We start from the raw sequence: 27,700 nt of genomic DNA, 5'->3' as shown, positions 1-27,700 counted from the left end.
ATTGTACCCTCCGCTTGGTGAGGCGCTGGGAGGTGGGGCAGCCCAGAGCTGGAAGTTCGGAGGACTCGGGGCTGGGCAGCTTTTGACAGAGAGCAGGCGCAGGGGCCTTGCCGGCCCCTTTGCCGCGGCTGCGCTGTGGAGAGCAGTGCAGCAAAGTGGGGCCGGCACCTGGAGCCCAGGGCCGTCCGGCTGCTCTGCAGAGCCACTGACAGAGGTGGGAGAGTGGGTGGAAAACCTCCCCGTGTCAAAAGCTCGGCTCAGGCACCCTGAGGTGCTGCTTTACTTTCCCCTTGCACTGGTGTGTCGGGGTGTTGAATTCTGTCTCTGTGTAGTTTCACCAGGTAATGGGGTCCCGGGTCCTGCCTGGGCTTTCTACATCTTGCAGAGGCTGTGATAACGTGGCCCTCTCTTTGGTGGCTGTTATCTCCTGCTTCCTTCCCCACAGACAAGCGTTCATCCCTGTCTCAGGATCCGTGCCCTGGAGATAGCAGAGCTGTTTGAGAGATCAGACAGGTACCTCAACTATATCCTTTTTTTTTTGGCGGGGGGGCAAGATGGCTTTTCCGCTGTACCAGTTCTCCAACCTGGCTCAGGGAGCAGCTGCACAAACAGTAGCGCACACAAAATGGAGGGAATGATGCCGGGGCTGGGAATGAAGAGACAAGCTGCAGAGTGGGCACAAGACATGCTTAAGGCAGCGGGAGCATCAATGCCTCCCAAAGTACCACCGCAACCTAAGAGACTGGGAAAAAGGAAAAAAGAGAAGACAGGGAGGAAGGAGTTCATGGAGAGAATCACCTCCTTTCTTACACCTGAGATAAGCAGAACAGCTTCCCACAGCGTGTGAAGCTGTTTTTCTGTTTATTTGAGGGGTGCCTGCAGCTCAGCAACATGCAAAGCCAACCCATCACCTCTTTGCACTGAGGCTTCAGGACCTCACAGCAAAGAAGGTGGAGGGAGAACCCTTCTGGTGACTGTTTTCAGAGCAAGAATTCAGCAGCATACATCCAACTCCCTGAACTGGCTCTTCTGGAGAAACACACTCTCATATGTTGTGCCTTGCTACTAAGCCCCTCATTTCAAAATATTTACAGTGGCTCTGTTACTAGTGTTGCTTTACAAATCTCAGTTTCATTCTAGTCCAACTACTCCATCTAGTGTTTAATCTTCATAGTTTCACATTGTTCAAAACTTTTGTATCCTCTGCATTGCCCAATCTTGCAATTGCATCAGGTTTCTCACAGTAGTTGATGCTATATTTAAATCTCCAACTTCTGGAAACAAATGGTTACCTAAGAAAGGAGAATGGGGGCATTTTTTGCTTTAGTTGTTTATTTTGAGCAGTTTTCAGTCTCTCTATATGTTTTAGTAGAGCTTGAAATCTTGACAATGTATGTCCTCAAAAGACAGTTAATAAAAATTCTGTATTTCTTTTATGGGACTTCATGATTTCTGAGCTATTTTTTGTTGATGGAACCTAATTCCTAACCAAACTGGTTTTGGAAGATCTGGGCTGTCGCATGTCTGAGATTGGATTCACACGTGGACTATTAACATTGTTCTCTTCTGCCTTTCCTATTTTAGAGCTGATAGCAATCAGATGAGCCCATGGCATAAGATGAGATGTGCTTTTGCTGAATTCTCCCCATCATCCATTCCAGCTGCAAAGAACTTGCAACAGGTTGGTGCATTCCTACCTCTCCTCAGATTTATGATCAGCATACAGGTTGATTCTCTCCTGTGTGGACACCTCCTATCATACAACCACATATCTGCTCGAGTGCTTCTGTGTTGATAGAGGAGGGGTAGCTGTTCACCTTGCATTGACCACAAAGCAGTGTAGTAGGCCATTTCTAATATACTTTTTAGCAAGTATTAATGATTCAGAACAGATTTTGCCTTGAGGACTTGAGGTAGCATTATGTGTAACATCTAATGGAGATCACAGGAGTACAATATTGCCAGAGCCCTTGAAGTTAACAGAAGTCACTCCAAATTTCTCCCTTTTTTTCTTAAAACCTCCACTCCTGGGGGTGAAAGATCTCAGCTTTCGTTATTTGAATATCCAAGTTAACTGTATCTCTATCAGTCCCCATCAGAGAAGGAAGTCTCGAGACATGTTCTCAGCTCAAAAATCAAGTTAGAACTAAGTCCATTTTGTATAATTCATGATTCTTGAATGACAGGGGTTAGCAATACAGGTATCAATTTACAAAAGAGACAATGGTGGATGCAGAAGATTGCCCATCTCCCTGCCTGCCTTACCCCACAGTGCCTTGGCTCCCTGTCAGAGGCTGTGAAGTATCTCCAGCCCTTTCCTCAGGTTATTCTGATTATGCCATCCCAACAGAGCATCTCCCACACTGCAGTTGCCCCACACCGGCAGGATCAAACCAACCTGGTGTTACACTACTTCAGCAGTCTTGCAGAGGTCACCACCAGGACAATTTAGTCCCACTCTCAGAGAGTTTAATGGCATGATCATGGGAATAGAAAAGTTGTGTTTTCATAGCTACATGAGGAAGCTTTCAGTGGGGATGGATACTTTCTGGGAACGTTATGGGCTACTACTTCCCATGGCGTTCATATGTCCTTCTGTTTACACATTACTAACTGCTCTTGTATACGGTTGCTAAAACTACGTACAGCTGTGAAATCTGTCTGCAGCTTGTTTTCATGACTGTGGTCATTAAGTAAGTTTGGCTTCATCAGGAGACCCCACACTGTTACCAGATGAAGAACCGTCAACAGCGCTACAGTGCCACTAATCGACATTCAGTGAGAACTTGGGTGAAATCTCCCAAAACAAGGATTTACTTGCACTTTTCTGATAAAAAAAATAAATGACATGTTCTTTTAACCCTTGCCATGGGCTAGTTCAGGGCTTCCTGAAGGAAGTCACTCTCAGAAGCACAAGTAGAAGGTTAATACCTAATTTTCACAGGAGATCAAGGGAGTTAGGAAGTTACAGCGATGCCTTCAGCCATGGTTTCCCAAGGTGAAGGCAAAAGCAGCCATCTGGTTCAGCTTTACTGTCCAAGGACCTGCTTCTCAGCTGAAGACAATACTTCCCCATCTTCTGCTTCACATCTGCTAAGGTCTTCCTCACATGACAAGCTCATGGAGGCAAAGGGACCCAGAGCTGGCCCCTGCCAGCAAACAGCTGCAGAGGGCAAACGGCCCTGGAGCAGCCCCTGGTGTCCATTGCTCGGGACTTCTGCTCCAACCCTAAAGTTTGGTATGAGGCGTTCAGCACAATCTAGCCACAAAACACGTGGAGCGGGACAACCCAAAAAACATACATGACAATATGTGGCACTGCACAAGCACCTAGCAAGAGGGCACTCCTCTCTTTAAACTCATGTTGGTTTACTAGATCAAGGAGTCCTGCTCTCCTGGCCCTGGAAAGAGGAGTGTCTAGACTGGGGACATGGATTTGGAGCAGTGAGTTCAGGTGTAATAAAATGATTGTAGCTGTGCATATGCATAATATGATGGAAAAAAACAAGTCTCTTGATAGAGGCATGCCTGGTCTGTTCACCTATCACTGCAGACACCTCCAACACACCCCCTGGCCAAAGTGACTGCTCGCTTCTCCTGATCTGGAAACAACCCAAACCACTGCAGAGCCAATACCTCCCCAAGGGACAAAGAGATCACAGTCACTTTGGACTTTCTGTTGAATAAAGTAAGCTCCTAAACAGAAAAAGAGCACAGCCAGCAGAAAAGAGCTGGCTCTGAAAGTGCAGGATCTCATTTAGTACAACCTGTTACTCCCATCCAGTCCTCCCATGGAGCAGTAACTTACTCTGGGAGCAGGAGTACTACTCAGCGCAAATTGAGGGGACTGCTTTCGAGCTAGAGCCCTACGCACTGTAAGTAACACCACTGATGGCAGGACCTTGTACTGAAGTCCTGCTCTGTGTTTGGGAAGGTCATGTTGCTGAAGAGAGGATGGAAGGCTCCCCTCTGAGAACGGGTTGAGCAAACTTGTAATATATTCCAACCTAATGTTTGCCACATACTACAGCTGACATGTCTTCTACTACTTGTAAATCCACCAGGAAAAGAATTTGGATGAGATTAACGTATTCACAAATTCATGTGGAAAAAATTCAACTAAAACAGAGGCCAATCCTTTTTACATATTGAAATGTTTAGTTCTGATATTTTTAATGATGAATTTAACTTTGGAAATACCAGTCTTTGAGAGGGGACAACTTCTTTTTTCACTTTTTTTCTTTCAGAATGGACTTTGTTGTTGTTTAAAAAAGTGATCTCAATTTCAATAGACTTCTATCACTACAGAGAAAAATAAACATTCCCATCATGTGTAACACTTGGGTTAACCCAAAATGTTCTGCTTTGCTTTGCTTTTTCAGTTTTGATAAGAAATCTGAAATACTTCTGTCTTTTTCTGACCTGGACTTACATTCTGTAACTTTTTGATGTGTCCAGTGAATCAAAAAAAGAAACATAACTCCACAATGCCTATTCTGTCTTCCTGATTTTAAGCATGGTATTTTACTTATGTGTGATGTTCTGACTAAAGTATTTATTTGAGTTTTGGCTTCCTAGCTATTCTGAAATAGCATGAGACAAATAAACAGCATATGGCTGTACCAAGCAGTGCCTTAGTGTACAGCGGGTGCTATTAAAATGAAGTTGGTGTAAAGATTCTGCCGGTGGGTCTATGCTGGCTCTACGGACACTCTCAAGCCTGCAATGAGGACAGAGGTGTTGCCCAAGCAGAACCCATAAGGAAGCTGTATGCACACAAGGACAGATAAAGCTTATGGACAAATAGGCTTTTCAAGTGCAAAATAATTGGGTTTGATCAGCAGAAAGTGAATCTTTACCACATCCCAATATACACACAGAGCAGCTAGTGTGGAAGCAGCTTGGATTCATTTCTAACAATCTGCTTACTGCTGGGCATGATTGAGCTGCTGTTACATTACAGCACGTGTCAGAGTGCGAGTCTGGCCCCACGGACACTGCTTCTCCACAGGGAAGGTGGAGAAGGGACCGCAGGGACTGTACTGTCAACAGTGGCATAGGGCACCCTGGGTACAGAGCAGTCCAGGGGGAACAGATTCACACAGCCAGGCAAGGAGTTGCAAAACAGAGGGGGAACAAGAGCCAGGGGTCAGAAGATCTTAGGAGCCTGCTGAGGTCTGGTGTTTGGGGGGGGTCTTCCTGAGTGGTGCTTATTTTTGTGTGTGAGACTGGGAAAGAACTCTCCTCCCACCCAAAGTGGATAGCGAACCCTTCCATGGACATGGTCTGGGTTTGCTTTTAGAGACAGAAATGCTTTTAGCTTAAAAAGCTATATAGTCTTTCTTTAAATATGTGCCTGCCCTTCTGAGGGTCCAGCCCTTCTTCCATATAGACTGCTTGCTCTTTTTGGATGTCGTGCATTGGCCAAACACTGAAACACATTAGAGAGAATATGAATCAAGAGTAAACAGAAGAAAAAAGTGGATATAATCAAGTACATTTTGGACATAAAGCCAGCAGACATAAAGAGCTGAGTATGTAGAGGAGATTTCTCAGGAAAAAGCCTTCAGGCTACCTCAGAAAAACAACAGCTGTCACTGTAGCCACATAGTTGTGTGCAACTGGGACCTGAACATAAAACAAAAGTTTGGGTCTTTGAGCAAAAAATCCAAATGTGAGAGCATGCAGCACTCTGTCCACTGCATGAGCAACCCCAAGGTATGTTTGAGTAGGACAAACATTCATGTTTCCCCAAAACACATTGAAATGCTCTTAGACTTGTCTCAGTTACAAGATATAATTCTGTGCCATGAGCACTCTTTCTGTAGCCACTGGCCTTGTGCCTTCACCTACCTGGATATAAGGCTCCCCTACCCTCAGTCCATCCTGGCCCACCATGAGGGCTTACCCAGTTCATCTGGGCTGTGTTTGGACACTACTTCCTTCCCTGGAAGATTTGCCTCCTGGTGAATACAGATTACGTCTGGACTGGGGAGCAGCCGTGGTGCTTGATGAGCCAGGAGGGTCAGGCTGGAGCACAGCGCAGCTCCCTTTGGGCTCTTGTGGAGATCAAGTTGTAGTGGGGGCTACTGCCTGGCCAAGTTTCACCCCAGCACAGAGCACAGGATGTGAACCTGGGAGTAAGAAGCTGATCCTGCATCCTAGGCAGGGACACAAGAGTGACTGAACAGCCCTCCCAGAGTAACAGAAATTTTTTCCTGTTAATTTTTTCCTGTCAAAAATTAAGACCTTTTTTCTTAAACCAAGGAGGGTATGAACCTCCCCAGGTCCACACAGACATCTGTTTTAGAGAAAGTCAGCCTGGCTGCTGATGGCACCATGAGATCTCTCCTTTCTTTAGGTATCCCCCAATTCCCTGTGTCTCAGTCTGGGTCTTGCTTCCACAATTTTTTCCCTGTCTTGAAGGAAGATTTATTTTCAAGACTTTCATATTTACAGCTCTCTTATCCCTCCTTGTCCCCCCTTCATGTCCCAGAGTCATTTTATAAGGCTAGAGAAGAGGCAAAACCCTCAAAGCGAGTGCTGGAGGCACTGTCCCTTAGTCACCCCCAAGTACGAGCTAAGAGGGAGAGGGGGTTGAGCTGTGCTTTCCGCCTGCACTCCCACATGCCAGTGACCAGAGAGACCCCAGCAGCCTGGGCAGCCCCCAGGCTCAGCAAGGATCAGAGGGGTTCCAAACATGCCACGCACGGCCATCAGCACCAGCAGCTGCACAAGGTCTGGCCCTCCGTAGGGCTCAATGGCTGCAGTGCCGCATCTGCTCCAAGGAACAGTCTGATCATATTTTGTGGGTTTTGTATTTTCCTTTTTCCTACTTCATGTGGTTGTGTGAAGCAATGACAGCCAGAGCAGCTGGCCCCCCATTTCCTCCCTGTGCCACCCCTCTGAGACAAACCCACTGCATTTCCCCAGGCCAGCGCTGAGACAGCGACAGAAACCCTGGGGACAAGGCAAGGAGTCTCCCTGCCCAGAGGAGCCCACCAACAGAGAGTCTGAACTAAATCCTGTAACTGACCTGCATCTTACAGTTGATTTTATTAAAGCAAAAAAGGGATACAAGAGGAAAAAATGCTCTCAAGGTCTTCCTTCTTGCCCCCACCTTTCACTTGCGTATCAACGTCTTCTCCATCTCTGCTGTGGATGTCACTGAACACAAAGCCTGTGTCCCTGAGGCACCGTGGTTATGGCCCAGGTGGGAAAGGGTGGAGGTTATCTCAGCTGTGCACGTGCATGAGTCTTACACAGGGTGAGGTCCTTTGCACTGAGTTAGAACAGCCCAAGGGCTGCTCTGGTTTACACACCCCAACACTCATGAATTCACTAATGACAGCCCTGAGGAACTGAAGCTGCAAGTCAGGCTTGTACCATTAAAACCCTGTCCTCCAGCCCCCCATCCACTTCCCTACTACATCATCAACAGCATGCAAAACGGATATAAGGGCACCTGTGCCATGTCTCTTGCTAAGTCTTGGTGCTGAGGGCAACTGCAAGTTCATACAGAAAGAATTGGCTTCATTGGGATGGGAAGCCACCCAGCCACCAGTGCAGACACTTTTAGCTGAGCCCCATCCCCTCAGTTGCCATCAGGGTCACTGGGGAAAACCATGACTCAGCCGGTCTAGTTTAGGTACCTTCTTTGGGGCAAGAAGAGTCTCATCCAAGAAGTGGCTACTTGTCTCTTTGCTACACTAGCTCCCCTGCAGTTTTTCCTTTAGAGCTGACAGCAATTTGATTAGTAGACAGCAATGCATTTAACCAGAGAATATCAACAGTCTCCTTAATTCACTTACAGACATGCACGCCACTAACATACAGTCATTTTGCAGGACTGTATTACAGTGTTCACTTCACAGATTTAGACTAGCTCTGCTGTTGTCGGTAGGAATTTTCCTTCATCTTAATGAATCAAATATGTCCCGTAACTCAATTATTTTTAATTTATCCTAATACCACACAAACTTTTAATTTCCTAGTCAATTCAGTTTATGAATGGAAAGTATGCAGGCCACAACTTTTTACAGTGCTCTATAGAAAATGCTGCTTTCAGACACAACTATTACATGGTGATGTTCTAACAAAAAAGAAGTCAGGAAACCAATATAACAGTGTATTTGCCTGGGAGCACAGAGTACACAGCTCTGTGTGTTGCAACACAACCATCATGAATTGCAAGGATTTCATGCTTTTTAAACAGCATCCATGACATCTGGGAAATATTTCTGCAAGAATAAATAGGCACACAATGTCCTGAAAGGTAAATGGCTCTTTGTTTTCCCAAAAGCTTTCCAAATCAGCCAGTACAAGTTGCTGAGTCCCTTTGGTGTAAACAAGGTGCTGCCATTTTCATGCTATTTTGTTGGTACCCTCTACCCGCTCTGTAGAAGTACTACTGATGGGAGATGATGGCCTTATTTAAATCAGATTTATTGAGATGGTCAAGGGCTAAGAGGACGGTAGCTGCCCCCAGTAGAAATACTTCATGTGACATGTACTATGAGTCACACGGCTCACAGGCAACTTATATTTGCTTTTCTGTACATATACATATACATACTCAGATGTCAATCTCAGATTATGGCCCAATTAAAAGTAGAGATTTTCATTTAAAAGTTTGAAATCAAATTTTAACTTAAAAAGGCTACTTCTGCTCCAAGATTTTAAGGGATTTTAACCCCAGAAAAGAAATGCATGCTGCTTTCCCCCATTATGGCAATGAAACGGAATCACAAACATGACCACAAATATCCTGAGCAAATGTTGCTGCAAAGCAAAAATGTAAAGACTTGGTCAAGTCTCCTGACGGAAAATATTTACCTCAAATGTGCGCAGAACTTTAGCCAGTGCCCCAACTTCTTCTTTCAGAGAGAAAATCAAAGAAATCACACCATTTTTATTTGAGGACTCTTCAATGTACATAGATTCCTGAAATAAAAGAAAACAAACAAAAAAAGATTTACGTTCACCCTAGGTTTCAGCTTGGCTTGGCTCCATTTCCCTTTTGCATGACATCAGCAATGTAAAGAGGGTGTAAAGTTGCTTTAAGTGGGAATCAAGGTAACTGTTGCTGCCAGAAGTAGAGCAGCTCTGGGGCTGCTCTGATTTAAGATGGTAGAGACACAAATCCCTTCTCTCAAACTGGGGTCCATGTGAGATCGAGGTAGTCAAAAAGGACACGAAAATAGTCTAATATCATCTCTGCTTCCCTTCACCTCTCAAGTGTATCAAGCTCAGGGATGACTGGAAATGTTACTGCACTTTGGTTTCAGCTACAGTGCAAAGACCTTCCCTCAGGCTTTCTTTTCATTAACGCTCAGGATTAGGCACAGCAATGTAGACGAGCTCTGTGCAGAGAGATGCAGGCCATGATCTATGCTTGCACCTTCCAGGTAGCCCCAGGAGAGGTGCTAGTCACAAGAGGGATATGGAAGGTGGTTTAAAAACTAAATAATAACAATAAACAAAAAAGACAAATATGTTGGAGAAAAATGTTTAGATCTTCCCTAAATCCCCCAGTGAGTAAAGACCCAGTTAGGGCAAGATGTGTTTTCATTTATGCTTGTTCCCTTTCTCTTATTATTATTGGTTTTCTGCTCTGCAAATTCCAAAAGCAATTTCCAGTATTCCCAAGCAAGGAGAATATTTTAATTATTTTCATGGTTCTCATTACCAGAATGTCTTAGTATGGTCTCAGTACATGTGTTTCTTTTCATAAAAGCCCTGTTAAGTAGGGAAGAGCTATTTCACCACTTCAGAAACAGGAAACTGAGTCCTGGAGTGGGACCAGACTTTCAAAATTATCTGGCTACCTGACATGGCAGGTAAGTGCCTGGTGAGATTTCCAGAATCACTTAATTTTTCTGATGTCAGAGTAAATTTGATGCACAACCATCACAAACTTTTGGAGGTCACTTTAATTATTATTAATTAAGGTCTAATAAGTTGGGGTTTTTAATAAGGCCTAAATAAGGCCTTATTAGTTGGGGTTTTTTAACATCTATTGGCCTTGGGCAAATTGCCTCCGGTTGATAATTCAAAGATCACATCAGATATCTGCAACACAGATGGGTACTGATGTAACAAGTCCTGGGCCAAAACTTGACTCAAGGTATCCATTCAATTTTTCTTTATGAAGATCTGTATTTTCAGTCAGAGCCTGTCCTCATTATAGCTACTGCTTAATTTAACATATAAATCAGAGTTATACTCTGAGTCTCAGTTCCCAAATATTGTCCTTAGAAAAGACAGTCTTTGTAGCAGACAAATTAATAATCAAATCCAGCTGCCCTGAAGCCATAAAATTCTTGATGGGACTACATTTTCTGATGCAATGTTATAAGGAACTGCCTTCTTTTGTAAAGTAAATAATACCTGATTCTTCAAGCTGTCTCTGAGACTGCTGCTAACCTGAGAATCCATTGCCAGAGACTGGCAACAGATTTTTCTCTCTGGCTTTCTTTCCAGAGGTCGCAAACGTTATCCGAATGTTTCCCACCTTCATGGGGAACCTCTAGTGGGAACTTTAGTACAAATACTGGTTTTATGCACTGGAGGGAAGCTTGTCACCTCTTCAGCTGTGACACTTCCCGCAGCACCTTGGTGTCTCCTGGGCCCTCACCCACCTAAGGGAGCCAGCCCAGCTCTTATATGGTGGGGACCAAGAGGAAAAGCAGTCAGGAGTGATGTGGCAGCTGGATAATGAAACCCATTTACACCTCAAGCAACCACAAGAGAAAACAGTGATAGGATTCTGTCAAAAGGCAAACCAAATGTCAGTAGCCCAGAAATTTTATGATAGTGTAACCAAAACTGTCACCTGAAATACTGTCCATGTGTTGCTTTGCCCTTCTGTTTTTCCCCACCACAACCAAAACTAATCTTAAGGATGGAACTGTGCTACACCAGTGTCTGCCCGATGGACCTAGAATTTGGGTTTCATGGTGTGCACTGGAACTGTTTTAAAATTCATGAAGTTACGTGTTTAAAATGCTCTTGCCAAGGCATGTCGTGACAACCAGCTTCTTGATTTGAATCTACATGACAAAGGAAGAATTTGTGGTTTGCAAACCTGCAGGGGATATAATGCAAGGTTCAAGTTCTGCAAGGTAATTCTGATGTTAATTGATCTCTTTATACCATGAGATTACCCAAAAATGCCTTAAAAACCTTCTTTCCAACCCAAATAATTTCTCATTGGTCACTAGCCTCGGTGTGTTGAGATCAGCCACTTTCAATCTGTTGTCACTCATTTTTCCACTCTTGTAAATTGATTTTATGTTGGTGCTTAAAAGTTAGACACATTGCAGCAGGGAGTAGGCAGTAATGCTGCAAACAGTGATATTTTCTTAACTTCTTGCACATCTGCCTACGCACTCAGTTCACTGGAAGATCTTTGCACAAACATTAGTTCATACCTGGGTCTGTCCCTAGAGATGACAGCTTTCATTGCAAGCGGAAAGAAGAGTAAAATTATCATTTTCCCAGTACCCAGTTCTTATCAATTTATATGAGGTATCAATATATATGGTGGCGATATGCATCAATACACACTGAAGAAAATATACATCAACATACATACTGGAGGTAACATACATTAACATACACACAGGCACTTATATTTATTGCTGAGTTTTTTGTGGTACCTATGCATAGTTTTAACTGTCAATCACAGTTTATCCATTCTCAATTCTAATTCTAATTCTTATTTTTCAACATATAGAGAGGAATTGCAACTTTGGGGTAGTTCTACTGTTCTCTTACTACTGTGGTTATGATTAAGAGTTGAACAAATTGTTTCACTGTCATTGAAATATTGCTTATATGACCTGTATATGTGATTTATAACTGTAGTGTGGAATAAATTAAGCTCTGATTTTCTTCCAGTTCCTTTTTATTTTTTCAGGAAGTGAACATGAACATCCATCCCTGGACCTAGTACAACCTCAAAGATAGGTGATGCGTAGATGCAAGGATGGGTTTACCTAAGTGCAATGCAAATCTGCATTTTTAGTTAACCACTTCACACATAGATTGATATTGCCTTTCTGACACTTGTGGCAGTATTAGAGGCCACTAACACAGACCTGTCAGCCTTCTAATCCATTTCTGAGCTGGTTAGATAAAGCCCTTCAGAGTGAATTCCAGCACTGTTATGGCCAGAGGAAGTTTTTCTTGCAGTTTCAGTGCATGAAAAATTTCACCTCTGTGTCGTAAATTCCAGACTTACTAGATATACAAAATGGAGGGGGGGGGGGGGGGGCGGAGGAAGGGGAGGGAGGAAAAAAATATTTTAAAGGAAATAAGATTCCTAAGTTACTTCTAAAAATGTAACTAGTTTCCAAGTCAGCTTTCTTAAGGCATTTAGATGCTCAGCTCCCATAGATGTCACTGGTACCAAGCAATTATACAACTTGGAAAAGTAGCAAGGTGAGACCCTAGAGAATTGTTGTGGGAGTTCAGTCTCAGCACACAAAGCGGTAGGAAAACAGGCTTCCTTGGCTGCTCTGCTCTTAAAAAGGCTAGTAGAAACTGAAGCCCTTTTTTGCACATCTTCTGCAGCTTGTCTCTGGCTTCAGCAGCATTGCATAGGACACATACATGCAGAATTTGGTCCTAATAGTTAACCATGCTGGCCTCAGGTTATGTCACTTGCCCCTGCAGTAACTATAGTGCCTGCAATGGAAAGGCATGGGCTTCAGGACTTTCCTGTATTTCCCAAAGCAGAGAGTTCAAAGTCAGTAAACTTTAAAAAGGGGACGTCAGAGTCACAAGATTTAACAAATAGCTCCACCAGAAGAGCATGTAACTTCAGCTGCTTTCCCTTAACAGAAGACGACAGCTTTCATCACACAGGTTTAAGACCTCTCATTAGCTGCTGGTCTTTGCTGTTGCCTCTTCTCCTTGCCGTATATGCAAGGATAGACACGGCTGCAATGTGCACTTTCGTTCTCTCGGCACTTTTGCAAGCGCAATTAACAACAGGGAAGTATGCCCGCTGCCAAAAGGCAGAGCGGTGGCAACCAGGCACCACAAAGCATAGAGACAGGCGCGTTGTTTCCTCCCATCTCGGGTCACACGCTCTCTCAGAGAGCGGAGGGCAAGAACTGCGAGCATGGGGGGGCAGGAGGGAGGCAGCCACAGCCCCCCCGCCCCTGCGAAGAGCAGGCACGCAGACCCCATCCCTTACCTGGAAAGGGTCGCCGTTCATTTTGCAGTGCTGCGCGTCCATGTCGCAGAGGCAGCAATGCCCACGCAGGGAGGCCCCTTCGCCGCTGCAGGTGAAGCCTTCTGACCTTGCTACAGCCGCCAGAGCTCTGTGCAAAGGTATTTAAAGTGAGGCAAGCGAGGCAAAGCCATCCCCTTCCCCCCCACTTCCCCAGCTCCCTCCCCCGGACACCGTGCCAAGGGGGCGTTCTCCCTGCACGCCCCCCCCCACCCCTGGCACATGGACAAGCAGCTCCGCGCCGGCCGGCCCCTGCGAGTCCCACCCCGGCACATAGCGGCACTCCGGCATATTGTTTCTATCTGCGCCCAACGTGGACGAGCGGCATGCTTTGAATTAACAGCCTTCCTCCTCCTGATCAACATCAACCGCCGTTTCCTTTTTTGCACGTCAACGCGTCGCCTTCGGCTCAGTCTCCTGCCCCGTCCATTCCCCCCGCTGCGTGTGTGTTCAGCCTCGGGTGGGTTTCCCATCGGGGCTCGCTCCACGTGACCAGAGATCAGATGTTCTCCAGGATCTGCTCTTCGGGTGCCAGACATGGGGCCAAGAAGAGCTGTGGCACAGCACAGCAGCTGGGGGATTTGGCCTTTTGGGCTGCATCCGAGAGGTCGGAGAGCAGGAGGCATCGCTCCGCACACCAGACGTTGGAGAGAGATACCCAGTGCAAAGGAAGCGTGGGACATGAGTTAGCTGCGTCAACCTAACACTGGGATATGAGTCTGGACAGAGGGAAAGGGAAGAAGGTAAAGGAAGAAAAGGAGCAGGGAAGAGTAGGTCAGAGCTAGAGGGCAGGGCATGAGGATGCAGAAGAACTGCAGAAGATGTATGTGTGCTTGTATATAGTGTCAGCCATGGAGAGCTACAAGGGGCATGGGGTTAGGGTGTGTGAACGATTTCAGAAACAGCTGGTAAAGGATTGGTATAAAAGAGGCCAGGCTTGGTTTAGGAAGAGTCACCAAAGGGGTTGAGGGAATGTTGTAGCCCAGTACCAGATGGCAGGTGAACAACTGGTCAAGTATCTGTATTGTTCGTTATATGGAAGGTTGAAGTCTGTACCGAGCCAAGCTATGTCAAGGCAGGTAATCTTGCTATATATTAGTGATAAAGATAAATTCTGTAGAATAGAGGAATCACCTCTCTACAGCTAAAAAAAAAAAGCTCTACTGCATGCACCAGAGCCAGCTCAGATTGGTGAATGCTAGCAAAGACTCACCATGAATTTTTTGTACTTACCAAGTCCAACAGCTGCTAAATGCGACCAGCCCTGCCACAGGGAGACTGAGTGGAGCCACTTTCAGGGATCTCAGTCCAAACTCGTGTTGAACTCCATGATGGCAAAGTCAGAATCCAGCCCACTGAAATTACTGACTGCATAACGTGCACCTGAAGTAACTCAGTGCTTTGGACATGAAAACATACCTTTTTCAGAAAAGCTGCTTGTTTGTGCACCCTGCAGCTGCACGCAGGAGTAGAAAGTTACTTTCTGAAGCGACCAGCAAGCCTGTGGTATGGGCTGGCAGGTCAAGGTAGGCACCCAAATGTGATACACACATAACACACTGGGCCCTGCTGACATCATGGGGCAGTGGGCTGGGTGGGCAAGGAGAGATGGGGCAGTAGAGGAAAGGGAGGTTAACCTTGGTAATCGCCAGCAGTATAAAAACTACTATTTCTGAACTGCTCAGCCACTAAAGCTCACTACGGGAGGCAGTATTTTGTGTCCTGTGTTTGTGCAGCACCAGGCACAGCCCTATCCATGATAGGGACATTGCAGGCCACTTTGCAAAAAAAAAACAGTGACATGAAGATGGTGACAACACTGACTGTAGTAGTCCGTGTGCAGGACAAGACAGCCTCTAGCAACTGGTTTTGTTTACTTTCCACACACACCATGCCTCACTACCTGGTATATTTTTCAACTAGACTTTAAAAAACTTAAATGCATGTCTTACGGCTGGCCAAAGTAACTGTGGCATCTGAAGTCATAAACTATTTTTTTCTGTTATTTGTTTGTGCCTTCCTCTTTCTTTCTTTTTTCCTTCTCTTTTCACTAGTCTTTGATCTGTCTCTTTTCCTTCTCTGTAGCTTTTACATGCACTTAGTCTTTTTTACCTTTCTTCCATCCCTCCCTCTCCTTTTCTCACATATTACACCCTCCATTCACTCTACCCAGACAGTAATGGCAAGGCAAAGTGAAATATTGGGTATGCAAAATACCACTCATGCAAATCCTCATAATTATCTATTTTGACTCCCCCTACCCCCTGCTTTTTCTATTTATGTTGCAAGCTTATCTCTTACTCTTATTGCTACATAATCATAATAATATCACCAGTGTATTGCCAGCAGTTCACTGTTTAATCAGCTTGGACTGTCAGAGGTTGCCTGCTAGCAAAAGGCACTGGCTGGGGGAAGCAAAGCTCCTTCTTGCCAGGAAGAATTCCCAAATTCTCCTGTTCTGGAGCAAAGCTCTCTGTGTGTGTGTGTGTACACGCGCGCACACGTGTGTTTGTCCAGCACCGTTACAGTATAAACATGCAATTGCATCAGTGCTGGTTACCTTGGACCATTTCAGAGTCCACGTTGCCTGAGCTCCCCAGTCCTCTTTGAAGTCCTAGTTCAGCATACCAAGCACGGGTTCGTCCCCCTGCCGTGGCATGGCTAACTGGGATTTCCCGCTTGGGTTTCAAGTTGCCCCATGTGTCTGGTTCCCCAGCCCCGGGGTGACCACCTGAGCTTTGGGTCTACTAGTCCTGCTCTGGGCTCTCGCTGCAGTAGGGTGCAACCCCAGCCCTTCCAGCCATACGCAGATGTGCGCTGATGTCCCACGTTGCCTCCGTCTAAAAACACCTTTTCGCCCTCGGAAACACACACCACCTCGAGGCGGGCGCACACCCCCCCCCCCCCCCACACACACACACACGCCCGTTCCTGGCTGTGCTGCTCAGCCACAGCTAAGAGGGCTCTTTGCACTGAAAGTTGGCTGGTTCCCCTGGCCGGCATGATGCAAGTTCGCCGGGCCACGGACTTTGGCTGCTTTTCAGACTGCTCTTTCCCGCCTCTGCCTTCAGCCGGTATTTGCAGAGCGGCGGCTTCCCCGGAGCGGCGTGTTTTCTGGTCTGGGCAGCGATGTCCCTTCCCGCGCACGGACAGTGGGACCGTGCGCGGCCTGCGGCTCCCTGCCTGCCCCGCTGCAGCGGGACGTCCCAGTCGATTCGGGGGAGCGGTGGGCAATGGAGAGCAGCTTTTCGAGTAAAAGCAGAAGCTCCTGAAAAGTTCCCGAAGGGGGGTTCCGTGAGTGTCGCGGTGGGGTGGGGGGTGATGGCCGGGAGCGGGGGAGACCCCTCCCTTATCGATATCGTGCATGCATTTACCAGAGGTCTGCGGGCGCTGCAGCTCTCCGTTACGTGACAGCCGGGCTGCACGGCCTCACACCCCGGCCTGCACCGTGACGGCAAAACCTCCCAGCTGCATCCCCCACCCTCGCAGAGCCGGGGCTCCCCGACATCGCCAGCCCGCTGCTAAATGCTTTTTGGCCGCACCCCCTCCCGGAGGAGCTGGCCGGGAGGTGGCACTGTGGCCTCACGGCAGCCGGGACCCGGCGTGGGAGGGACACACAGGACACCCGGCCGTCCCCGCCGCCTGACCCCCGGGTGGGATGGGGTGTCCGCCTGCCAGGCCACCCCCTCCGCCAAGGGACTGCGGCCGCGGAGGCGCCGGGAAAAACACACACCCCCCCAGGCTCCAAAATTTAGCTCTCCAAAAAGTGGCGATGGGGGAGGAGGAGGGGAATGGGGGTGCAGCCGGTATGATTTATCCCCCCTCCGGGGCTGTGACGGACGCGGGACGCGTGGCCGCACAGTGGGGGCGGCCGGGGGGGCCGCGGGCGAGAGGCCCCGCTCCGCGGGCGCGGAGGACCGGGGGCACGGCGCAGCCCGGCGGGACCCGCGGCGGCGGCGGAGGAGAGGAGAGCGGGTCGGGGCCGAGGCGACTGCAGCGGCGGCTGCTTTTTTTTATTTTCCTTTTTTTTTTAACCTTTTCTTTTCTTTTTTTCCCCCCCCCCCTTTTTTTTTTTTAGCCCTATATGCAAACTGTCACTTCAGGTTAGTACAAGACTTGATGTAGCTCATTAGCATGAGCTGTATCTAATATGCTTAAAACCTCTAATTATTTATTATGCCCTAATTGGCAGCCCAAGAAATGTCTGCAAAGTGATGAGTGTTCATCCCAAGACGTCTCTCGAGAAGAATTCAGCAGTGTCCCTGGTCAAATGTCATTTTTAATTCTTCATTTGGGGCACAGGCTTTAGTCCTCTTGTAGACGAAACAACGCTACGAAAAGTCGTGCCATTTGCTCTCCCGAGAGCTAGCCTCCCTCCGCTCCGGGCAGGATGGGCAACAATTGCTCACGAACACGGTTTGATGCTCAAAGTCCTTCTTTCTGTGAAGGGACGCTCAGGAAGAGACGTTAAAGTTCGTCAAGAATGCAAAAGTGTAGGCAGATGCTCCTTGAAAATTACTTACGCCAAAGAACTAGTCGTCATGGGAAAATCGCTTTTCCTGCCTTCTGAAAGTAGCAAAGTTTTGAAAATTATATTCACACAGAAACTGATTCAAAATAAGTTTACCTCTCTGGAGTCGTCCCCCCCAATTGCCTTTTTTTTTTTCCCCCTGCCTTCCAAGTCCGTATTATGTTTCTTCAGGTTGCGCCAACTACTTATTTATCTTTATTCTTTCTCTCTTTCTTTTCATTCATTATTCTCTCTCCCTCTCTTTTTTTTTCCCTCCCCTTCCTTGTGTGTGTGGCTTCTCGGTCTGATCTGTAGCTTGTTACCACCCACTGCACGCTCTCTCCTGCAGCCGAGGTGTTTCTATACAAACTTCAGCGTCCAGTTGTCATATTAATTATTACACTGAGTAATGACTGAAATAGTCAAAATAAGGGGAGACTCAAGAGAGCTTTTTCTTGCTGCTCAAAGATTCAGCAAAGAAGCCTCGCAACAAAGCACTAATTGGTCCCCAGAAATACTCTGACAAGGCATGGAAGATAGGTTTCATAAAGCCCAGCAATTGTGAAGAGGGAAAAGATCCTTGAATAGACCCCACGCTTCTTTTCTAAACTCTCTTGCTGAGCAAAAAATGGACTGCTTCTTGAATACTGGACTGATCTTGAATGCTATACCCAGCAGAGAAAAAAATGCACCATTTATTGTAAGTTTTTTTTCCAGCTATTCATGTGTTCTATGTGGAGAATAAGCTGGTTTTGTTTACCATGAAAGACCTTTTACTTTATTTTCACTCTTGGGGGGGAAGCTGGAAAAGGGAGGGGGAGGGCGAGGGGAGGGAGAGAAACACATGTGCCCAAATCCAGACGAGCTGCCTACTGTAACAAAATGGAGTGTAACAAATCCTACAGAAGTCCCGAATGTATCGATTCTTTGAAGATCTATATAGATTAACGACTTTCGTTCTGCTTTTCCAAGACGGCATTTAATCATAACGTAAATGGCCTTTAAAAAAGAAAAGGGGTAAAAAAAAAAAAAAAAGCATACCAAAGTTTTAAAAAAAAAATTTAAAAAGCAAGGACTTCAAAAGACCTCACGAGTGTGGCTACAATTTAGGCACACAAAAAAGCCACTATAAAATAATGACAGTTCAAGATTTTAAAAAAAAAAGGGGGGGGGGAAGAAAAGAAAAAAAAAAGCCCAATGAAAAGGGCAAGGGCTATTTATCATTATGTTAGAATTAAGAATTTCGAAGTGCAGGTGCAGGACTGTGCATACAAGCGGGTGGAGGCAGGGGACCTTGAAACAATATTTATTATCTATAAATCTGGCAGCCTCAGACCCCTCGCACTGCGCAGGGAGCGGACAGGGGAGCTGGCAGGATTGACATTACCTCTGGCAATGCGAGGGGTGAGTTTGCTCCCTGACAGCAGCGGGTGGAGAGGGATGGGAAGGGGCTCTGCTCTCACCTCTTGGCCCCCTGGTCTTGGAGCTGGGGGACCCCCGTGGGGACAAAGCCACAGAGGCAAAATTACAGGCGAGTTACACTCAGTGACCTCCGGGACTCGCGTCTTTGGCCTTTTTAAGAGCCCTCTGAGGCTCAGGAAGGAAGGAGCCAGAAACTCTGGTCTCATCCTGCCATTTTTGGGGGGAAAGGCAGGAATTTCCCTACCTGGTGTTTCCACGCCAGTTCTGGTAGCGGGCCACTCCAGAAGAATTACTCTGTTTAAATACATATGTAGTTTACAGGGCTGCAATTATTTGGGTATTTCTATTGCTGCTTCCCAAAGCACTGGGATGCAAATCGCGTTACTGCTCATGGCTCCTGTGATGTCACAACGCAGAGTTGATGATGCAACAACGATTTCCAGTGCAGAGAATTCAGGTGTCAGACAAGGGATGTTGAACAAACCATCCAGAAGACTGGGAACTGAAGAGGAAGAGCTCCCTACACAGAATGTAAAACCGAACGTTTTGTCCTGCTGAGGTCTGGCTGTCCTGCCCAAGAGAGATTAAAATCATTTAACACATTTCACACGTGATGAGGCAGTAGGCTAAAAATCAGAAAGAAACTCAGTCACCAGTGAAGAGGGCCCTGAAATAAGTATGGCAGAGGTTAGACCAGACAGAACTACTTCACCTTCTTCATCACACATGCATTAAGAGCTGCCACATTTAAAGTTACTGAACGACTAGTTAGCAGGTGCACATTAAGGTTCTGCCATATGACGCTGCTGCTTATCACTGCCTAAACTCACGTGCCCAGCCAGGGTCAGGGATCCATGGCAGGTGAGGAGTGCTCTCTACACCTCCAGGCTGCTGTAATTGAGGCCAGCAGCAGAGCAGGGTTTATTTTTGCACTCATTTCCATTGAAACCTGAACAGGGACTGTGCAGGTCCCCTCCTTCTGTGCTTTCGGGCTGGTGTGAGCACCAGGGAAGAAAGCCACTTGCCAGGGACTTCCTAGAGCCATAATCTCACCCGTGGCAAGACTGTCACACCACGGCTCTGCTTTTTTTAGGGGGTTAGAGAGCACACAGGTCTGAGTTTTCAGAGCAGAGAGATGCAGAGAGAACTGGAGACGAGACAGAGCTGAAGGCAGGAGATGTGTTGAAGCTTGCAAAGACAACGTGGCTATGCGAAAGGCAGGAGGGGAGAGAAGCCCATGCCGGGGTCCTCTCTGCTGCTGGTGCCAAGAGCAGGGCCACCAGCACTCCCCGGTGCTGAGCCTGGACATGTCTCCCAGGCTGCCCACATCCCTGCAGCCCCAAGGGTCGGTGTGACCACCATGTCACACCAGCCTCCAGCCCTCAGCACCTCAGCGCTGCTTTTCCACTTTCCGCAAGCGAGACTTCGGCTGGCAGCAGAGGTTGGTTTCTCTTGCCTAGGCCAGGTCCATCCTGGCTCCCCAGTTATGAGTAAATGCCATCACTCGCTTGGAGGTGGTGGCCTGCTCCCGTCTGGCAGGGACCCACTTCCACCCTGTGCTGTGGAAGGCAGCAGGGGCTCGGGGAGTTCCCGGGGGCCAGCCAGCAGGCTGCGTGACCTGGGAAAGGGCTCTGGCAGCCAAGGGAGCGCTGACTCCGCGTCTGCTTGCCCTGCTTAGCCCACCCAGACCTTCATTGCCCTCCGAGACAAACCTCCTGCCCTCGTGCCGGCAGCAGCACGGTGGCCCTCGGGCCTCCCGGGCACCGTCCACTTTGGGGGCATGCAAAGTGGGGTTCACTCCCTCTCCCCAGAGGGGCTGGCCCCTCGGCGCTCGGCGTTGCCGAGGGGTAGCTAGCTCCGGGTGACTTCTGCCGCGGCTACGGAGCTGCTGCCCTGGGCAGCGCTCCTCCCGAAACCCGCACCCGTTCACGCGCCGCCGCCGCAAGCTAATGGAGCCATCAGGCCTCCCGCGGGGCGTGTGCGGCGCCGAGCACAGGCGGCTCCGGCCGCTGTGAGGGGAGCAGCTCGCCCAGGGGTGGGGGCGGCAGGTCGCGGACACTCAGGGAACTCAAGTCTGGCAAGGACGAGGACAAAACCGCCCTTTCGCAGTCCCACAGACGGAGAAGCTTCCCTTCCCGGCTGCCGGCGCACATGCACACGCCGCGTCCCGGCGCTGACAAGGGCGCTTCTCCCGTGGGCATGCACCGGCTTGCCTGCCCACGCCACGGAAAGCCTCCGCGCCAGCACCGCGGCTCTCCCCTTCAAACCCCGCCGGGTGCCGCTGAGGTCGCCCCGCACCTCCCGGGGCTGCCCGCCCCGGCCTGCAGCCCGGCTCCCCGGAGCCGCCCCCCTCGCCCGCCGCAGCAGCGCCCCGGCGCCGGGGCAGGACGCGGCGGCAAAGGGCGCTGGGGCGTCCCCTCCCTCGGCGGGGCCCCCCTTTCCTCTTCGCCCGCATCCCCCACCCCCCGCCGCCCTCTCACCACCGACTACTCCCCCCCACCCCCGCCCCGGCCCCCTCCCCGCGGCGGCCCACGCGCGCCGCCTCCCGCCCCGCCGCCCCGCCCCCGCCCCGCGCGGCGCCCCGGCGCGGGTGTTTGCTCAGGGCCGGGAGCGCGGCACGCGCCGGGCGCACGCACTTGCAACAACAAACCCGCGAGGGGTGGGGGCGGCGGGGCGGGCCCCGGGGGGCGGGGGGAGGCGGGGCCGCGCGGCGGCCAGCGCGTGTGCGCCGGGGGCCGCGGGTGGGGGGGTGTGTGTGTGTGCGCGTGTGTATGTGTGCGCGCGCGGGGGGTGTGTGGGGGAGTGGGGGTGCGTGTGCGCGGCCCCCCCGGCCCCACGCCGAAAGGGCGGCGGCGCCCCGCGGCCGCTTGCCGGCAAAAGCCGGGCAGCGCGTGGAAGGCGCAAGGTGCAGAGTGTGCGTGTGCGTGAGTGCGGGGGGGCGGCGTGGGGAGAGTGCGTGCGAGCGTGTGTGTGTGTGTGTGTGTGTGTGTGTGTGTGTGCGGGGGGGGGGGCGAGCCCCGTCCGCCCCTTATAAGAGACACGCTCCCCAGCCACTCTTTTGCAAAAGGGGCTTTGCGAAGCGGCCCGCGCACACGCGAGCGCCACGAGCCTCCCCGCGGCCGCCGCACGGAGGGCGAGAGGGCGGGGGCGGCAGCGCCGCCCGGCTCCGCCGCCGCTCCCGGTGGCCGCCGCTGCCCTTTCCCCTGCCCGCCCTCGCCTGTCTCTCTTTTTATTTCTTTTTTTAAGCGAACGCCGTAGATATTGATATCTTTTTTTTTTCCTCTTTTTTACTTTTTCTTTTCGTTTTTTGGGGGTGTGAGTGGGGGCGGACGGGGACCGGCCGCCGCTCGGCCGCCGCCTCGCAGGACGCCCCCGCGCCCATGGCCAGCGGCAGCCCCGCCAGGATGGCCAGCGGCGCCGGGCAGCCGCCCTTCCTGCAGCCGGCCTGCTTCTTCGCCGCCGCGGTGGCCGCCGCCGCCGCCGCCGCCGCCCCCCCGCCGCCGCCGCCGCCGGGGGCGCCGCCGCAGCCGCAGCCGAGCCCGGCGGGCGGGCAGCCCTCGCCGGGCGGCAAGCCCTCGGCGCCGCGGGCCGCCAAACGGCAGCGCTCGGCCTCGCCGGAGCTGATGCGCTGCAAGCGGCGGCTCAACTTCAGCGGCTTCGGGTACAGCCTCCCGCAGCAGCAGCCGGCGGCCGTGGCGCGGCGCAACGAGCGGGAGCGCAACCGGGTGAAGCTGGTGAACCTGGGCTTCGCCACGCTGCGGGAGCACGTCCCCAACGGCGCCGCCAACAAGAAGATGAGCAAAGTGGAGACGCTCCGCTCCGCCGTCGAGTACATCCGCGCCCTGCAGCAGCTGCTCGACGAGCACGACGCCGTCAGCGCCGCCTTCCAGGCCGGCGTCCTCTCGCCCACCATCTCGCCCAGCTACTCCCACGACATGAACTCCATGGCGGGCTCCCCCGTCTCCTCCTACTCCTCCGACGAGGGCTCCTACGACCCGCTCAGCCCCGAGGAGCAGGAGCTGCTCGACTTCACCAGCTGGTTCTGAGCTCCGGCCGCCCCAGCGGCAGGTGGGTGCGCGCCCGCGGAGGGCCGGGGGGCGGCGGGGGGTGGGCCGGGACGCGGGGCGGTGGCGGAGGGTGCAGCCGGCGGGGGAGGGGGCGCGCCGGGTGCCCCCGCAGGTACTTACGAGCGGCTCCGGCGGCCCGGCGCTGCGCTGGTCCCGGCGCGGCTCTGATCTCCTCTCTCTTTTATTGTTACAGGACAGTTGCAAAAGGGGGAAACAAACAAACAAACAAAACCCACCACCACCACCCACAAAAACAAGCCGCAGAAATAGCTCGCACGCAGAAAGACAGACAAAAAATCCGCCCAGCAAAAGAACCTGTTGCATTTCCCGCTCCCCCGCCGTCGGAGGGCGGTGCGGGCACGTCTCTCGGCGGGAGGGCGCAGCCGCGGGGCGGGCGGGGGGGCAGCCGCCTCCAGCCCCGGAGCCCGGCCGGCCTTGGCGCGCCGTCCCGCCGCCACGGACCGAGCCCCGGCGGGGCGGGTGTCACACGGGGGAGCCGTGGCGGCCCCGGCCGGGCGGAGGAGCTCTGCCTCCTCCCCAGCAGAAAGGCAACCCCATTCCTTCCTCTTCCTCCTCCTCCTCCGCACCCCGGCCCCGCCGCGGCCCTTCAGAGACTGGCGTTCATCTCTCTGTGGACGAAGCTAGTTCCCCGACGTTTGTGGAGATGTTGAAATTAAGCTATGCTGTACTCAAAGAAGCCCCCGGCGCCCCCTCTCCCCGTGCCTCTCCCTCCCCGCGCTCCGAGCTTTCCCTCTCGTTTCCATCATAGAATGCTTCCAATCTTTTTTTTTTGTGTGTGTGAATTTTTTTATTATAAGAAAATCTATTTGTATCTATCCTAACCAGTTTGGGGATATATTAAGCTATTTTTGTACATAAGAGAGAGAGAGATTTATAGAGGTTTTGTACAAATGGTTTAAAATGTGTATATCTTGATACTTTTTTTAATATGTAATGCCTATTACCTCTTCATGTTTAGACTTGTAGTCGACGTTACCTTACAACTGCCATTTTTGTATGTGGTTTTGTAAAGGACTTGGATTTCCTCCAGATGTACTTTAGCACCAACGTGTCTTACTTTATAGAAACTTTGTTAATGTATTAATAATGTTATTAAACAATGTTCAAAGTGAACAAAGTTTATGCAGCTGTTGTCCAAACACAAAATGGTAGCCATTTGTTTTTATATGCTGCCTTTTGAAAAAAAAAAAAAACAAGCAAACAAACAACCCCCTCCCCACGCCATTGCCTTTTCTTACTGTTTTATTACCAACTTACAAATGTCCTGTATAACCCTGTTTTATACAAACTAGTTTCGTAATAAAACTTTTTTAATTAAAATGATCGACTGCCTACTACATGCGATTTTTCTTTTCTTTCTGCCATTGACAACGATGAATGTAAGGACAAAATGTTAAATGATGTTATGCCAGAGCTAAGTTGCGTAGGAAGTGTTTGCACCTGATGGATGTAACATATATATCTTTATCTATCTCTATATAAATATGCAAAGATCTAGCGGTATCACCATTGTTTTCTTGCCCTTCTGTGTTGCAAATGTGTACCCAAATCAAAAGGCGAGGGGATGATTAATGATTGCATTGTCCTTCCTGAAATCACTGCACATTAAAGAATTCTCCCCCGCCCCCCTTCCCAAAGCCCAGGTCCTAAAAAAGAGGGCGCTCCATCCCGCATTTCGGCGGTGTGACCCTGTCCTCCGTGGCTCTGACCCAACGGGGCAGAAAAACACGGAGGGGAAGGCAGAGAAAACACGAGCTACTGTGTTGCCTCCGCAGAGTGACTGGATAAATAAAACCGTCGGGGGAAGACGGGAAGCGGGAGGCAAAGGGAGATAAAATAAAATAAATAAATAAAGTAGTAGAAATGGGTGGCAGCTTAGAGACACTGGTCTTTCTAAGCTTGTTATTCTACCCAAATAGCGTGATCTGCCTGTAAAAGTACCCAATTACCAAGACTCAAAAAGAAATTGGACTCTTTCCCCCCCTCCCTCCCCGCTTTTTTTTTTTTTTTGGCTAGCCTGCTTGTTGTCAGTTAGCAAGGACGTGACCAGAATTCGCCTTCTCCTTTTCGCCTGACTCCTGCATCACTTGCAAATTCAGTTTGCGTGCATCAAGCCAAGCGGAAAGCAAAGCGCAAAATGCATCTTCAAAAAAAAAAAAAACAACAACAACAACAACAAAAAAAAACAAACCAAAAAAACACCCAACAAAGACCGGGGAGAGCCAGTGTGTCGTACGGAGTTAAAAAAAACTAGCCCCCTCCGCTACAAATGTGCCGTCGAGTTGCGAGGGATGCGCTATTTAAAAAAAAAAAAAAAAGAGAGAAAAACTTTGGTGGGACACCCCGGAATTTTCTCTCTGTGTGTGTATGTATGTGTAACTAGATATACACGCACACACGCGTATGCATAGATGAACATATATAGGTGTGCGTATGAATGTATAGTCCTTTCTGCATTGCTTTAAAAGTATACACGCATTTGCCCTTCCCCTCCTCCCCCCACCCCCTGAAATGATCAATATGTGAATTAATCGGGGAAGGGGGGGGCTGGACACGGACACGGGACACGCTGGGGTCACGAAATCCCTCATTACTTCAGGACAAACACTCATTGTTTTAACCGCTCGTGGAACTAATGTTTAGTTATGAAAATAATAACCGTTATATGCCTCCATCCGCTCCCCCTTTACAGCATCTCCTTTTTTATTTACCCACTTTTGCAAGTGCACAGATAAGGTATGCAAAGAAAGTGTAGCGGGTAATTTATAGCTATGAATATAACATTAGGATAATGTTTCATTCTGTTACAAAGGCGAAATTTCTCTTCCTTGTGTAGACAGGTGTTCTTTTTTGCTCACTTCTGAATAGTAAATATCCAGACTCATTAAACTAAAGGCAAAGTTACGCCGTTGTTCCCTACAATGTGTAAGGCAGGCTCAGAAATTCACCACCTCCTCCCTCCCTTTTCCCCTCAGCCCCCTCCCGAAAGAAAGAAAAAGAAAGAAAGAAAGAAAGAAAACACACACGCACACACACACACACAATTTTACTGAAGATAGGGAAAGGGCAAAGCGGGATTGGGGTAAATCTCATTACATCTGCTCTAATCGCTTAGCAACACAAAGCCTTTTCTTGTGTCAGCGCGGAGAAGCCTTTCAGCGCTGCCGGACAGACAGCATTCAGTTGGCATTAGTAAACTCCATAAATCAGGGACTTCTCTGGGCGCAGTGTAAGTTTTAGAGCTTGCACTCAGGGCCGGGGGGTGGGAGAGGAGCGGGGGAGGGGGAGTACAGATGGAGGTTGCTGGGCCACAGGTTTATTAGTTTATTTACCTGTGTATTTATTGCTCCTAATGCTGGAAAAGTGTCCCCTTGACGAAGTGTCCCGCTCCCCGAGTCGTTTGTCCGTGTGTGTCCCCTCCCCGGCCCTACGCCCCAACATCAAGACCCTCGGGCAGCGACGGGGAAGCACTGCGAGGCACTCACCGCGGTCGCGGATGTGGGCAGTGCTGCCCCCCGCCACGCCCCACCCGCGACCCGCGGCGTTCGGGTTGGGGGGAACCCCGAGGACACCCCCCTTGTCCCCGGCCCGCCTCTCCCGCCTGGGAGAGCGGCGCCGGCCTGCACCGGCCCCGCAAGCACTGGGCTCTGGGGAGCCTGGGGCGCTTTCCCCCTTTGTAAAACTTTCTTTTTTCCCCCCGTCTTTTTCCTTTTCTTTTTTTCTTTTTTTTTTTAAATTTGTCTGTTTGTTTATTTGTTTGTTCCCCCTATTCTTCCCCCTCCTTTTCCTTCCCCCGCCCGCGCGGGTCCTGCCTTCTGTGTGCGGGCTCCCTGGGGCACGGAGGGGGGCTGCGGGGGCCGGGCGGGCAGGCAGCGGGCGGGCAGCGGGCGGGCAGCGGGCAGGCGGACAGGCAGCAGGCGGGCGGGCAGCGGGCAGGCAATGGGCAGGCAGCGGGCAGGCAATGGGCAGGCAGCAGGCGGGCGGGCAGCGAGCGGGCAGCGCGGCCCCCGCGCGTGTCACGCCTCAGCCCTTTATTCCACCGGCGGCAGCGCGGGGCGGCGCGCGCGAGGGCGGGGGGGGGAACTGTCCGCCGGGCCCGGGGGCGGCGCGCGCGCGCGCGCCCGCCCGCCGCAGCTGCCGCCGCCGCCCCGCTCCGCGTCTCCCGGGCCGTGGCGCGGTGTGCCGGCAGCACGCGAGGAGAGCGGGCAGCTGCCTAAGGCGGGCGCGGCCGGGGGGGGGCGGCCTGGCCCGGCCCGGCCCGGCCCGGCGCTGCGCGCAGCTCCCTAAGGCAGCGCTGGTCACCCCGCGCGTCCGGGGATTAGCTCGCCCCGAAGCGCGGGGGGATTCTGGGCCTCCCCGCTCCTCGCCTTCCGTCTCCCCCCGGTCTCCCCCGGCCCGCCCCGGTCCGTCGCAGCGCACAGCAACTTCTTGCTCCCAAGC

At 50.5% G+C, this 27,700-nt stretch overlaps 2 protein-coding genes across 2 annotated transcripts in view; one reads left to right on the top strand and one right to left on the bottom strand.

Annotated features, from left to right (window-relative positions):
* PAH (phenylalanine hydroxylase) overlaps nt 1–13,261 on the bottom strand; it is a gene marked incomplete at its 3' end in the record, with an annotated part of 38,815 nt that extends 25,554 nt beyond the window's left edge. Inside the window, exons 1-2 of the mRNA XM_082012833.1 lie at nt 13,205–13,261; nt 8,836–8,943 (exon numbers count right to left, since the gene is read on the bottom strand). Of these exons, the coding sequence (XP_081868959.1) occupies nt 8,836–8,943; nt 13,205–13,246 (150 nt within the window). The 5' untranslated portion in view covers nt 13,247–13,261. The remainder of the gene's footprint in view (nt 1–8,835; nt 8,944–13,204) is intronic.
* An 8,439-nt stretch (nt 13,262–21,700) lies between these two features.
* Nucleotides 21,701–24,897, top strand: ASCL1 (achaete-scute family bHLH transcription factor 1). The gene has a single exon (XM_081999071.1). The coding sequence runs from the start codon at nt 22,553–22,555 to the stop codon at nt 23,216–23,218; it is 666 nt and encodes a 221-aa protein (XP_081855197.1). The 5' UTR covers nt 21,701–22,552; the 3' UTR covers nt 23,219–24,897.
* The last annotated feature ends 2,803 nt before the right edge of the window (nt 24,898–27,700 follow it).

The sequence above is a fragment of the Phaethon aethereus genome, assembly GCF_964289735.1.
Source record: "Phaethon aethereus genome assembly, chromosome: 1".
Lineage (NCBI taxonomy): Eukaryota > Metazoa > Chordata > Aves > Phaethontiformes > Phaethontidae > Phaethon > Phaethon aethereus.
This window is presented reverse-complemented; position numbering and strand designations above follow the sequence as displayed.

Bases quoted from the DNA above. Each gene is read 5' to 3' on its own strand.
- ASCL1 (XM_081999071.1), top strand. From the start codon at position 22,553: ATGGCCAGCGGCAGCCCCGCCAGGATGGCCAGCGGCGCCGGGCAGCCG.